At 50.7% G+C, this 12,276-nt stretch overlaps 1 protein-coding gene across 3 annotated transcripts in view; it reads right to left on the bottom strand.

Moving 5' to 3' along the window:
- The window catches only part of LOC116957568 (medium-chain acyl-CoA ligase ACSF2, mitochondrial-like), a 73,438-nt gene that overhangs the window by 39,342 nt on the left and 21,820 nt on the right, over positions 1 to 12,276 (bottom strand). For all 3 annotated transcript variants that reach the window (XR_012930940.1, XR_012930941.1, XM_076056706.1), the window contains exon 2: positions 3,914 to 4,151. Coding sequence is in view for 1 of the 3 variants with exons in the window: in XM_076056706.1 (XP_075912821.1) it covers positions 3,914 to 4,151 (238 nt within the window). In the remaining 2 variants the exon portion in view is untranslated. The remainder of the gene's footprint in view (positions 1 to 3,913; positions 4,152 to 12,276) is intronic.

Here is a 12,276-nt window from a genome sequence, read left to right as displayed (position 1 = left end):
TCACCACCATCACAACCATCACCGCCAGAACAACCATCACCATCACCACCATCACTACCACCATCACAACCATCACCACCAGAACAACCATCACAACCACCACAACCATCACCATCACAACCATCACAACCATCACCACCATCACAACCATCACCGCCAGAACAACCATCACCATCACAACCATCACCATCACAACCATCACAACCATCACCACCATCACAACCATCACCGCCAGAACAACCATCACCATCACCACCATCACTACCACCATCACAACCATCACCGCCAGAACAACCATCACAACCACCACAACCATCACCACCACCATCACAACCATCACTACCACCACCACCACAATACCAATACGCGCCATTTGCCACGAAGTGACTGTGACGTCACCACTGCGCTTGTGCCAGGCCAGGTGAACTTTAAGGCCACGTGAAGTGTCGAAGGGTCGTTGACAGGAGGTTACGGGACAGACCCAGGTTCCATGGGTTGGCTGACGGAGATGACTGGTAGATGCATCAGCTGTACCCCCTACTATGCCAACTTGCTGGATTTTAGCCACTCGGTGCTCAGCTCGTTGTTGTGAGCGTCACTCCTGTGCCCTCAGTTGTTGTTGTAGGGAGACTGCCTCCAGCTGACCAGTAGCAGCGTCCTTCCCGAGCCACCTCCATAGAGGCCAATCTTGACACTGCTGGTACCAGTCATTGGCAAGTCCACTCAGCTCCACGTCCTCCTGTACCACATCACTCCATCTCTTCTCCAGCTCATGTGGTGCCCGTTTAGCTGCTTGGGCATGCGGTGGCTGGGCATGCGGGCTACATGACCCAGCCAATGCAGCATTGCCTCCCAGAGGAGCTCACTGATGGGAATGTGTTTACGGATTTGTGAGCTCCTCATACAATCCAGCCTGCAGGTCAAACCCAGGATGAATCGTAGACAGGCCAACCTGAATCTTTATAACGGGCGCAGATGTTCCATTAGAGGGGTCCACTTTTCACAAGCATAGTGAAGGGAGGGCAGAGCAACACGCCAGGTAGCTTCCACACACCATTACGCAGCCGATGAAAATATAATGCCTCCCGACTGATTCGGAGTGTGACCTCTGCTGTCAAACAAGAGCAGTTCATAAGCACCCTGTCCAGGTATGGGAAATGTGGTGCTACGACCGTGGAGCAACTCCGCAATCGCCGCAATTCCCTCCTGGCCCCTGCACTAAACACACACCCGCACACAGCGCACCCACGTAGTGCCCTGGCAGGGGATTGCCTGGCACATCGGGTTTTCATCCGAAGGGCCCCTAGAGGGAGAGTCCCATGGTTTCCCGGTGCCAGGAGATTGGCCGACCCTCGCAGGGCAGGTTACATTGCGGTGCCCCTAAAATTGGTTTAAAATTTTATGGGCCCAGAAAAAAAAGGTTCACTGGGCCAACCGCAATGAGGAACAACTCGGGGGGGGGGGGGGGAGAATGGAGGAAGGATCCCTGAGCAAGGGACAATGGGTGGCCGCCCCGCCCGCCGGTAACAGGGGCGGGGGGGAGGTAACCACAGGTAAGCGCACAATTGGCTGCATGGTATGATGTCACCCTGGGCCTTTGAAGTTTAGAGAATGAAAAGAGGAGCCGGGGACGATTTTGGGTCTCTTGTCTTCAACCTCCGGGCCGTCAAGACCCACTCCCTGCCGTCCTACCTCCTCAAGCCGCTCACAGCATTCGTGTGATGCCAGCGAGTGCTGCTGCGAGGCAGTGATATGTCAAGTCTTCTCTCGTCCTCCTCCCTCTGACTCTCTCAGCGTCCATGGGACGCCGTGAGTCCAGCTTCGAGGTACGTTGTAGGACGTGTGAGTGACTGGGTACGTAGGCAGAGTTAGGCGAAGCTCTTTTCGTGAAATATCCCCCGCCCCAGGTAGGGTATATTTGCCTCGGTAATAAACTTTAGTACAGAGTGTTGGCGCAGTGTGATTTGTGTGTGTAGGTGGAACCTCAGTGCGGTGTTGGTAATTTGAGCGTGTGTGTGCGGCGCGCGTGTATTAAAACATACACGGCCGCCGACACTCGCGCGTGAGTAAACACGCGCGAGTGAAAAACGGGCGCCTGCAGTGTGCCGCGTGAATAATTAGGGCGGGGGCGGGGTGCGATGAACGCGCTCGACGGCGCTCGCGCGTTTACACAGCGGCAATGGCATTAACGGCAGAGGCACGCGCAAATTCGCGCAGCCCTTCAACGCTAGCCTCGGTGTGCAGAGGATTAGGGCTAACCACCCGGGGGGGGGGGAGGGTGGGGAGGGGGGTACGCGCACATATTCATACCGCCGCCGTTTCTTTTTGGTTAGCGCTCGCCTTTGTGTGAAGCAAGCGCCTGCAGGGACGCACGCGGGTGAGGTGTAAAATTAAAACCGCTCGCCAACGTTCGAGCGCGTTTGTGGGAAATAAGCGCCTGTAGGGGCGCGCGCCTGCACGCCTCCGCGTTTGCTTTTGTGGTGGTGTACGTGGGCGTGTGCAGGATAACCCTGGGCAGTGGTGAGCCAGCAAATCAGCCATGTCCCTCAGAGAGGACGCTGGCGCGGGGGGGGGGGCGATCACTCGATCGGCGGGGGCCCGGCGAGGGGCTGCCGACGAGGAGGAGGGGGGAGTGGAGGGGGTGGACGTCGCGCCCCGCCCGCTCACAGGGAGCGGGGAGGCGGGCGTCGGCCCCCACATAAACTCTCCTCTCTCTCTACAACTGCTCTATGACTAATGGGAAGCTGAAGGTGGAGTTGTTTGATGGCACAAAATACCCAGGCAGGTGCTTAGTTTTGGTGGGGCTGATGGATAGACCTCACCAATTAGTGGCAAGTTCCAGGTTCAGCAAGAGCGCCTTCAACTCATCCTCTAAGTGAGCAGCAATCACCAGTTCATCAGCAAATATCGGATGGTTGACCAATAGGAAGCCATCCCTCCACCACATTCGGGCACCATTCAGCCTCCGATTGTAGCTGTACTAGATGGCAATTCCTCCGGTGCAGCCATGGAAAGCTTCTCGAATTACGTGGTCAAAGATGAGGTTAAATAATGTGGGAGCCAGAGGACATCCCTGTCATAACCAAAGGTGAACAGGGAATGGCTCCGACTCCGGGCCACGTGGCGTTACCCGGGCCTGCCCACCATCATGAAGGTCCTTAATGATTGTGGGTAGAGACTCAGTTACCTCAAAAGCACAAAGAACAGCCCAGAGCCCTGGCCTATTGATGGTATCATAGGCCTTAAGCAAATCAATATCAGAGATGTAGATACCGTTGAAATTCTCTCGACCTCTGCCGGACGGACAGAGAATATGGTGTCTGTGCAGGACTGCCCTGGTCTGACACCACATTGGGGCTTTGCAAGCTTCTCCTCAGTGCACTGCCTAGCAAGGGTGCGATGTTGAATAATTCACAATAGGTTTTTTGTTGGGTTATTTAAATCGCGTAATTATGTATAGTTGCGTGATATAAATATTGATATCTAACCTAAAAAAACCCCTCTATTATGGATTATATTGATCGCGAAAGACTACGTGTTAAACTGTTGAATAATCCCTGCCAGGACTTTTCCCGGCCTCACACTGAGGAAGGAGATGCCCCTGTAGTTGTTACAATCTGTGCAGTCTCCCTTCTTGAAAGATGGGGACCGCCAGGGCATCCCTAGCCCCACCCCATTTACCCCCTCTCACTATTCCCCACTACCCCCTCAACGCCCCTCTTCCCCTTCACCCCCTCCCCCCTTCAACCCCTCCCCCCTTCGCCCCCTCCCCCTACCCCCTAAACGCCACACCGCCTTCTCCCTTCATACTCCTATTCCCCCCCCCCCCATCCTCTCCCCCATGGCCCCAACACCGCCCTCCCACCATACCCCCTCCCACCCCCCCCCCCTTCGCCAACCCCCACCACCGCACCCGCTCGAGCAGGTGGCTGTAGGTGAACTCGGCGCGCCGCTCGGCGCAGATGAGGAGCGCGCGCTGGGGCTGGGCGCGCGCCGCGAGCTCGAGGCTCGCGCCCAGAGTGGAGCCCAGCAGGGGGCACTGCGAGGCGCCGTGCACGTAGCTCCAGGAGAGGCGAGCGGGGGTTGCCCCTCCAGGACCCCCCAATCCTGCGTCCTCCGCCCCCTCCTCGTTCTTGGGTCCCTGTACCGGCCTGGGTGGCCCCACATACACGTAAAGACACACACACACAGTGACACACAGACACACACATAAACAACAACAACCGCCATTCGCCACTAAGTGGCGGTGACGTCACCACGACGCTTGTGCCGGGCCATGTGCACCTTGACGCCACGTGAAGTGTCAAACGCCCGCCGCCAGGAGGTCACGGAGCAAACCCAGGTGCCACGGGTCGACTGACTGAGATGACCGAGATGACTGGCTGATGCACCACCTGTGCCCCCTACTGTGCCAACCTGCTGTGCTTTAGCCACCCGGCACTCCGCTCGTTGTTGTGAGCGTAGCTCCTCCGCCCTCTGTTGTTGTTGGAGGGCGACTGCCTCCAACTGCCCAGTAGCGTCCTTCACGAGCCTCCTCCACAGAGGCCGATCCTGACACCGCTGGTACCGGTCATCGGCACGTCCACTACGCTCCACATCTTCCTGTACCACATCACTCCATCTCTTCTATAGCCCGTACCGCGCCTGATTAGCCCCCTCGATCCGGCCGAACAAAAGCTGTTTTGGCATGCGGTGGCTGGGCATGCGGGCAACATGACCCAGCCAACGCAGCCTTGCTTGCTGGAGGAGCTCACCGATGGGACCTTGCTCAGATTTTTCAAGGATTTGTGAGCTCTTCACACACTCCAGCCTGGTTAAACCCAGGATGGATCGTAGGCAGGCCAACCTAAATGTTTCCAACCGGCGAAGATGCTCCATTAAGGGGGTCCATGTTTCGCAAGCGTAGAGAAGGGAGGGAATGACCGTGGCCGAGAAGACCTGAAGCTTAGTTCGGAGCGACACACAGCGTTACGCAACCGATGAAAAGATATTGCCGCCCGACTGATTCGGAGTGAGACCTCTGCTGTTAAACTGGAGCCGGTCATAGGCACACTGCCCAGGTCTGGGAAACTCTCCACTCTCTCCACAACTGCCCCATCACCGATTGGGAGTTGTGGGGGTGGAGTGTCCGATGGTACAAAATACCCAGGCAGGTGCTTAGTTTTGGTGGGGCTGATGGTAAGGCCCCATCTCTTAGTAGCACGCTCCAGTCTCAACAGCAGCATCTCCAACTCCTCCTCTGAATGAGCAGCTATTACCAAATCATCGGCATACATAACGTGGTTGAGCAATAGGGAGCCATCCCTTGACCGCACCCAGGCATCGATCAGCCTCCCATTGTATCTGTACCATATGGAGATTCCCCCGGTACAACTATTGAAGGCTTCATGAACTACGTGGTCAAATAGATGTTAAATAATGTGGGAGCCAGAAGACATCCCTGTCACACCCCAAGGTGTACAGGGAATGGCTCTGACTCCCAGCCACGTAGTTTTACCCGGGTCCGCTCACCATTATGAAGGTCCTTAATGATCGTGAGCAGAGGGTCAGGTACTCCAAAAGCACGAAGAACAACCCAGAGCCCAGGCCTACTGATGGTATCATAGGCCTTGACCAGGTCAATAAAGCAGAGATGTACGTCTTGCTGGAATTTCCTACACCTCTGCTGTAGCAGACGGACAGAAAATATGGCATTCGTGCAGGACCGCCCTTTCCTGAAACCGCATTGGGGCTCCACAAGCCACTCCTCAGCGTGCCCGGCAAGGCGATGTTGAATAATCCTTGCCAGGACCTTTCCCGGCACACTGAGGAGTGAGATGCCCCTGTAGTTGTTACAGTCTGTGCGGTCCCCCTTCTTAAAGAGGGGGACCACCAGGGCATCTTTCCAATCTTGCGGAACCTGTCCAGTGGTCCAGACTGTTGTTATGATGTCATATAGGGCAATCTACAATGGTTAAAATTCAGAACTTAGCAACAACGAGTCGACATCATAAAGAATCCACACCCTCATTAAGAAAAAACCAAACTACAATTCACACAGCGGGTTATTACATCACATGCATAATATTAATGCTCACGTGATTCACCTTAAATTACATCACATCTCGGCGTTACATGACCTTACATAAACCAAGGGATATGAATTACAACGGTCAAGAAACTTACCTCTTAAACTCAGGACATCGGAAATAAAATGAAATAAATGATAACTCAAGCATACAGATGGGGAGACGAAAATTAATAAACCTAGAAAGTGTGCCGTGATGACGGTGTTAAATCACAAATCTTGGGAAACATAAACAAACAATAATGATGCAGTGTTAAATCAAGGGTTATCGAGAAGGGATGAGGCTGAATGGGTCGGGCTTACATAGCCAAGATAGACTGTGTTCCATAGGAAGGAGCCTCCCGGCCGCCTTTGTCTTACCGCAGCACGAGAATGGAATTTAACGCCAGAGCGAGGGAAATTACTCTTTATCGCGGGTGCCATCTGTGCCCACGGATGTGTGATGACCTAATAACACACACACACGGACACGGACCACACCCCTCCCCACAATGCAGAGCGGAGATTTTTTTCGGATATAACAGCTCAACCATCATTTCGACAGTTCAGTTCAACAAGGGACAGCTCGGCGAGCTACAGAAGAAGGCGGCGAGCGGCAGGCCCCGGTGGGCCCCGCAATCAACCGAGCATGGTGAGGCATGCAGAGTAGCGATGTGTCACCGAGTGTGAGTTCAGAGCTGAAAGACGAAGTATCGCTAAAAGACTTTTATTCTTCCTCGAGTGCCAGCTGCCAGCTGCAGCGCAACCAGTGCCACCAAGCAAGGGTGCCAGCTGCCAGCGGCCAAGCGTGGTGCCGACTCGGCTCACCCAGCAGGGGAAAGAGCCTGACCAGCCGCCCGTGAGCATTCAAGCATCAGCGACCAGCGGCAGAAGACGGCGACCATCAGAAGATATCAGCCACCAGCGACGCAGAAGAAGACTCAACAACTCGCCCAGAATGGCGAGGCTCGCTGTTTAGCGACATGCCACGCTGTGTGAACTCAGCACCATCAGAAGAAGTATCGCTCGAAAAGCATTCCGCTCTGAACCTCGACTCACAAGGGTCACTGCAGTCTAGCTAAGCTGACGAGAATTCCAGCATCAGCCACCAGAGGGCGGAAAGAGTCGAGCGTTGACCAAACCTGCCGTCGACGAACGGAACCATCATTCATCGCCAGAGAGAGCGCCACCAAGCGACGCCAAGCAAGAGCGTCAACAGCAGCAGACGAGCTGCGGGCGCCATCTGCCGACGGATCATCGCGCCAACGGCGACCATCGCGTCAACCCGTCAACCAGTTGTGGGCTGAACTACGGCTGTCGTGAACGAAGGAATCCAGCTATTCGCATGATACTCACACTGCCACCGCATCACCTGGCATCTTCTTGACGCAAAGAATTGATCCAGAACATACCCCTACTCAACCCAATTCACAACACTCAACACATACACGAATCATTAATAAGAAGCCTAATTATCAAGTACCTGAACCATCAGCTGGCTCACCGAGTGATGAGAATACGTCGGTTTTTTTTAAGTACAGTAATATTTTTGTGATTTTACTTACAATCGCATAGATTACCCATAGATTCATCAATACAATTACACTTTTGAAACCTTCGCTACGATTCCATACGCTCACAGGGAGAATATCGTGTTAAACCGGTTTCTTTATCATACAATCTTGTCCACGAATTAATTAATATCCCGTGGGAGGGCACGTACGGCGGAACACCTTATTCCAAGACATCTCGTTCATTATATAACCTCGCCGATGAATCTATTGACGTATATTTGTGCCTTTAGGGTATAATAATTGCTTTGATCGCCTTTCGCATGAATGTCGTCGGATCAATTTTTAAGGATTTTTTTTATTCGTATTTGCCGTGTATGCTCGTGGTACTCTGAAGTAATCAATTGATCTGCTACCCAATTAACAATGTGATTATTGAGGGCAGAATGTATAGTCAATGAGGGGAACATCGCCTGGAGTACTGTGTTGACAATTCAAGCATAATAAATCGCATATTATAAGTGTTAAGGTTTTGTTTAGAATATCGCGCATGATGGGTTAAGACTCTCCTAGTACCAACTAAGCTCGTGTTACGCGGTGGAATTGATGATATGTGCAGTTGCCAAAGTGAAATAACGCAATCCTTGATGTTAAATGTGCTGCGGCCTGAGGGAATTCCCCGATGGTACTGTGTTGATAATTCCAAGCCTGAGAGTTCACTTAGTATAGAGCTAAGGTTTCGTTTAGAATAAAATTGCTTAACACAGAAGTGGTTGCGTGTTTCTTTCCTGAGTTCATGCATAATAATCTTAATGATAAGAACTGTATTCTGCGTTGAGATTTCAATTTGGAGACCTGACATAAAACACTAATACATAATCAGTAAATGTTAATACGAGAATAAGAGTATTATACCGATCGATAATACGAACATAGATGACAAAGCCGAGCTTACTCTGGCATACTCATAGCACACCTGCATAACTTCATACGTTTAATTGTATTATCCCAATTGATAATACTACCGTCGTCAGCGAGGCGGGGCCTAATTATTATTAAGGCTTACATTTGCATAATCACGCATGTTCGCATAGATTAATACGACTATCTCTCGAATTAGCATAATTTATGCTCATAATTACATCAATAAACATAATTTCGGATAACTACGCATTTTTCCAAATTTCAGTTAATTTTTATTATTTTCATCAAATTTTTATAACCGACATTTACAACACTACACTACTAGAAAGTACACTACTATACATTACTATACACTACACTATACACTACTATACACTACGCTACTATACACTACGCTACTATACACTACGCTACTATACACTACGCTACTATACACTACGCTACTATACAATACTATACACTACGCTACTATACACTACACTATACACTACTATGAACTACACTATACACTACTATAAACTACACTATACACTACTATACACTACACTATACACTACTATACACTACGCTACGATACACTACACTACTATTCACTACACTACTATAAACTACACTACTATACACTACACTATACACAACTATACACTATGCTACTATACAATACACTACTATACACTACTACACACTACACTATACACTACTATACACTACACTACTATCAGAATCAGAATCAGAAAGGGTTTTATTCGCCATGTAAGTTCACACCGACACGGAATTTACTTTGGCAGGATGGTGCATACATTCAACATATAGGAATCTAAAATCTTAAATAAGTTTTAAACAAGTCTTACTATAATAAGGGTTAAAAGTCTAACACTAAGGGGCTGAAGTATATAAAATTAAATAAATATCGAATATAAAATAGCTTTAAGATATAATTTAAAAATACAAATAGGGAAACATAGTTAATATCAGCAACGTGTCGTTATGTAGATCAAATGTTAAAAACAGTGTTAGCCCTTGGCCTTGTTTAACAGGCCAGCAGCAGATGGGAAGAAACTGTTTTTATGGCGTGAGGTTTTGGTCCTGATGGACCGAAGCCTTCTGCCGGAGGGGAGTAGCTGAAACAGAGAGTGTCCAGGGTGGGAGAAATCGGCCATAATCTTCCTCGCTCGCCTCATAGACCTTGTCGTGTGCAGGTCCTCGAGGGTCGGTAGATTGCAGGCAATTACCTTCTCAGCAGTGTGGATGATACGCTGCAGTCTGCTCTTGTCCTTGGCAGTGGCAGCAGCGTACCAGACGGTTATGGAGGAGGTGAGGATGGATTCAATGATCGCTGTATAGAATTGCACCATCATTGTCTTTGGCAGGTTGAATTTCTTCAGCTGCCGTAGAAAGTACATCCTCTGTTGAGCTTTCTTGGTGAGGGAGCTGATGTTCAATTCCCACTTGAGGTCCCGGGAGAGAATAGTGCCCAGGAAGCGGAAGGACTCTACAATTTTTACTGGGGAGTCTAACAGGGTGATGGGGGTGAGTGGTGCTGTATTCTTCCTGAAGTCCACAACCATCTCAACTGTCTTTAGAGCATTTAGCTCTAAGTTGTTCTGGCTACACCAGGTCACCAGATTGTCAGCTTCCCACCTATAGTCAGACTCATCCCCACCAGAGATCAGCCCAATGAGGGTGGTGTCATCCGCAAACTTCAATAGTTTGACGGACAGATGATTGGAGGTGCAGCTGTTGGTATACAGGGAGAAGAGCAGAGGGGAAAGGACGCAGCCCTGAGGAGTTCCGGTGCTGATGGACCTGGAGCCAGAAACTTGTGTTCCCAGCTTAACGCACTGCTTCCTGTCAGACAGGAAGTCTGTGATCCATTTACAGGTGGTGTATGGCACGTTCAGCTGGAAGAGCTTGTCCTGAAGCAGGGCAGGGATGATGGTGTTGAAGGCAGAGCTGAAGTCCACAAACAGGATCCTGGCGTAGGATGCTGGGGCGTCCAGATGCTGTAGGGTGAAGTGGAGGGCCATGTTAACTGCATCCTCCACAGACCTGTTGGCTCTGTAGGCAAACTGAAGGGGGTCCAGGAGAGGGTCTGTGATGGCTTTGAGGTGTGCCAGGACCAGGCGCTCAAAAGACTTCATTACCACAGATGTAAGGGCGACCGGTCTGTAATCATTTAGTCCTGTTGGCCTTAGCTTTTTGGGCACAGGGATGATGGTGGAGGACTTGAGACAGGCTGGTACATGGCATGTCTCCAGGGAGGTGTTAAAGATGTTGGTGAACACCGGAGACAGCTGGTCAGCGCAGTGCCTGAGGGTGGCTTGAGAGACAGAGTCCGGCCCGGCTGCTTTGCGTGGATTCTGCCTCTTGAAAAGTCTATTAACTTCTCCCTCCTGAAAGGAGATAGTCGTCTCTGTAGTATTGGTGGGGGATGGGGCCTCTTGGGTTGGAAGGGGTGGTTCAGGACAGTCCAATTGTCTTTCAAATCTACAGTAGAACTCGTTCAGGTCGTTGGCTAGGCGGGAGTCGTTAGTGGTGTGGGGGGCTCTGGGTTTGTAGTTGGTGATCTGCCTGAGCCCTCTCCAGACAGAAGCAGCGTCGTTTGTAGAGAACTGGTGTTTTAGTCTCTCTGAGTACAGTCGTTTAGCCTCTCTCACCGCTTTGCTAAACCTGTTCTTCGACTCCTTGAATCTGTCTCTATCTCCACTCCTAAACGCTTCCTCCTTCTCCAACCTCAACCTTCTGAGCTTTGCTGAGAACCAGGGCTTATTGTTGTTAAAGTTCACCCTGGTACGTGTTGGGATACAGCAGTCCTCACAGAAGCTGATGTAGGACGTCACAGCCTCTGTGAGTTCATCCAGACTATTGGTAGCAGTCGTGAACATATCCCAGTCAGTACAGTCTAAGCACGCCCGCAAATCTTCCACAGCCTCACTGGTCCACTGTTTAGATGTCCTCACAGCAGGTTTACAGAGTTTTAGTTTCTGCCTGTATGCAGGAATCAGGTGGACCATGGCATGGTCAGAGTGTCCTAGTGCTGCTCGGGGGACGGCGTGGTAGGCTCTACTGACTGTAGTGTAGCAGTGATCCAGAGTGTTCCCTTCTCTGGTTGGGCATTTAATGAATTGTATGTATTTGGGGAGTTCGTGGCTGAGATTACCTTTGTTAAAGTCGCCAAGTACGATAACCAACGAATCTGGATTTGCTCGCTCCACACTCAGAATCTGATCGGCGAGCATGCGTTGGGCCTCTTTAACCTGAGGACAAGGCGGCAAATAAACTCCGACCAAAATGAGCGACGCGAACTCACGAGGCGAGTAAAACGGTTTACAGGTTATAAAAATTGATTCAAGGAGTGGAGAACAATGTTGCAGAATCACTGTGACATCTACACACCAGCCACTGTTAATGTAAAAACAAATACCACCGCCTTTCGTCTTGCCGGAGAGTGCTATGTCACGATCCGATCTTACAAGATGGAATCCTGCTAGTTGTAGCGAAGTGTCCGGAATCAAATCACACAGCCATGTTTCCGTGAAGCACAATGCAGAAGCTGAAAGAAAGTCTTTGTTTTTTACCATCAGTAGCTGAAGTTCATCCATTTTGTTGTACAGTGAACGTACGTTGGAGAGGAAAAAGCTCGGAAGCACTGTTCGGATCCCGCGTCTGCGTAGCCGTACTAGAGCCCCCGACCGTTTACCCCTTGGGCGGCGTTTCGTTGCTTGAGCAAAGCCTAGCGCGGCATTGACTAGAATGCCTACTAATTCTGCCGCTGGAAGCAGAAAAGTAGGAATT

The sequence above is a fragment of the Petromyzon marinus genome, chromosome 77 (genome assembly GCF_048934315.1).
Source record: "Petromyzon marinus isolate PM22_M1 ecotype Great Lakes invasive population chromosome 77, UKy_Petmar_22M1.pri1.0, whole genome shotgun sequence".
Taxonomy (NCBI): Eukaryota; Metazoa; Chordata; class Hyperoartia; order Petromyzontiformes; family Petromyzontidae; genus Petromyzon; species Petromyzon marinus.
Note: the sequence above shows the minus strand (reverse complement) of the source record. Positions and strands in the feature narration are given on the sequence as shown.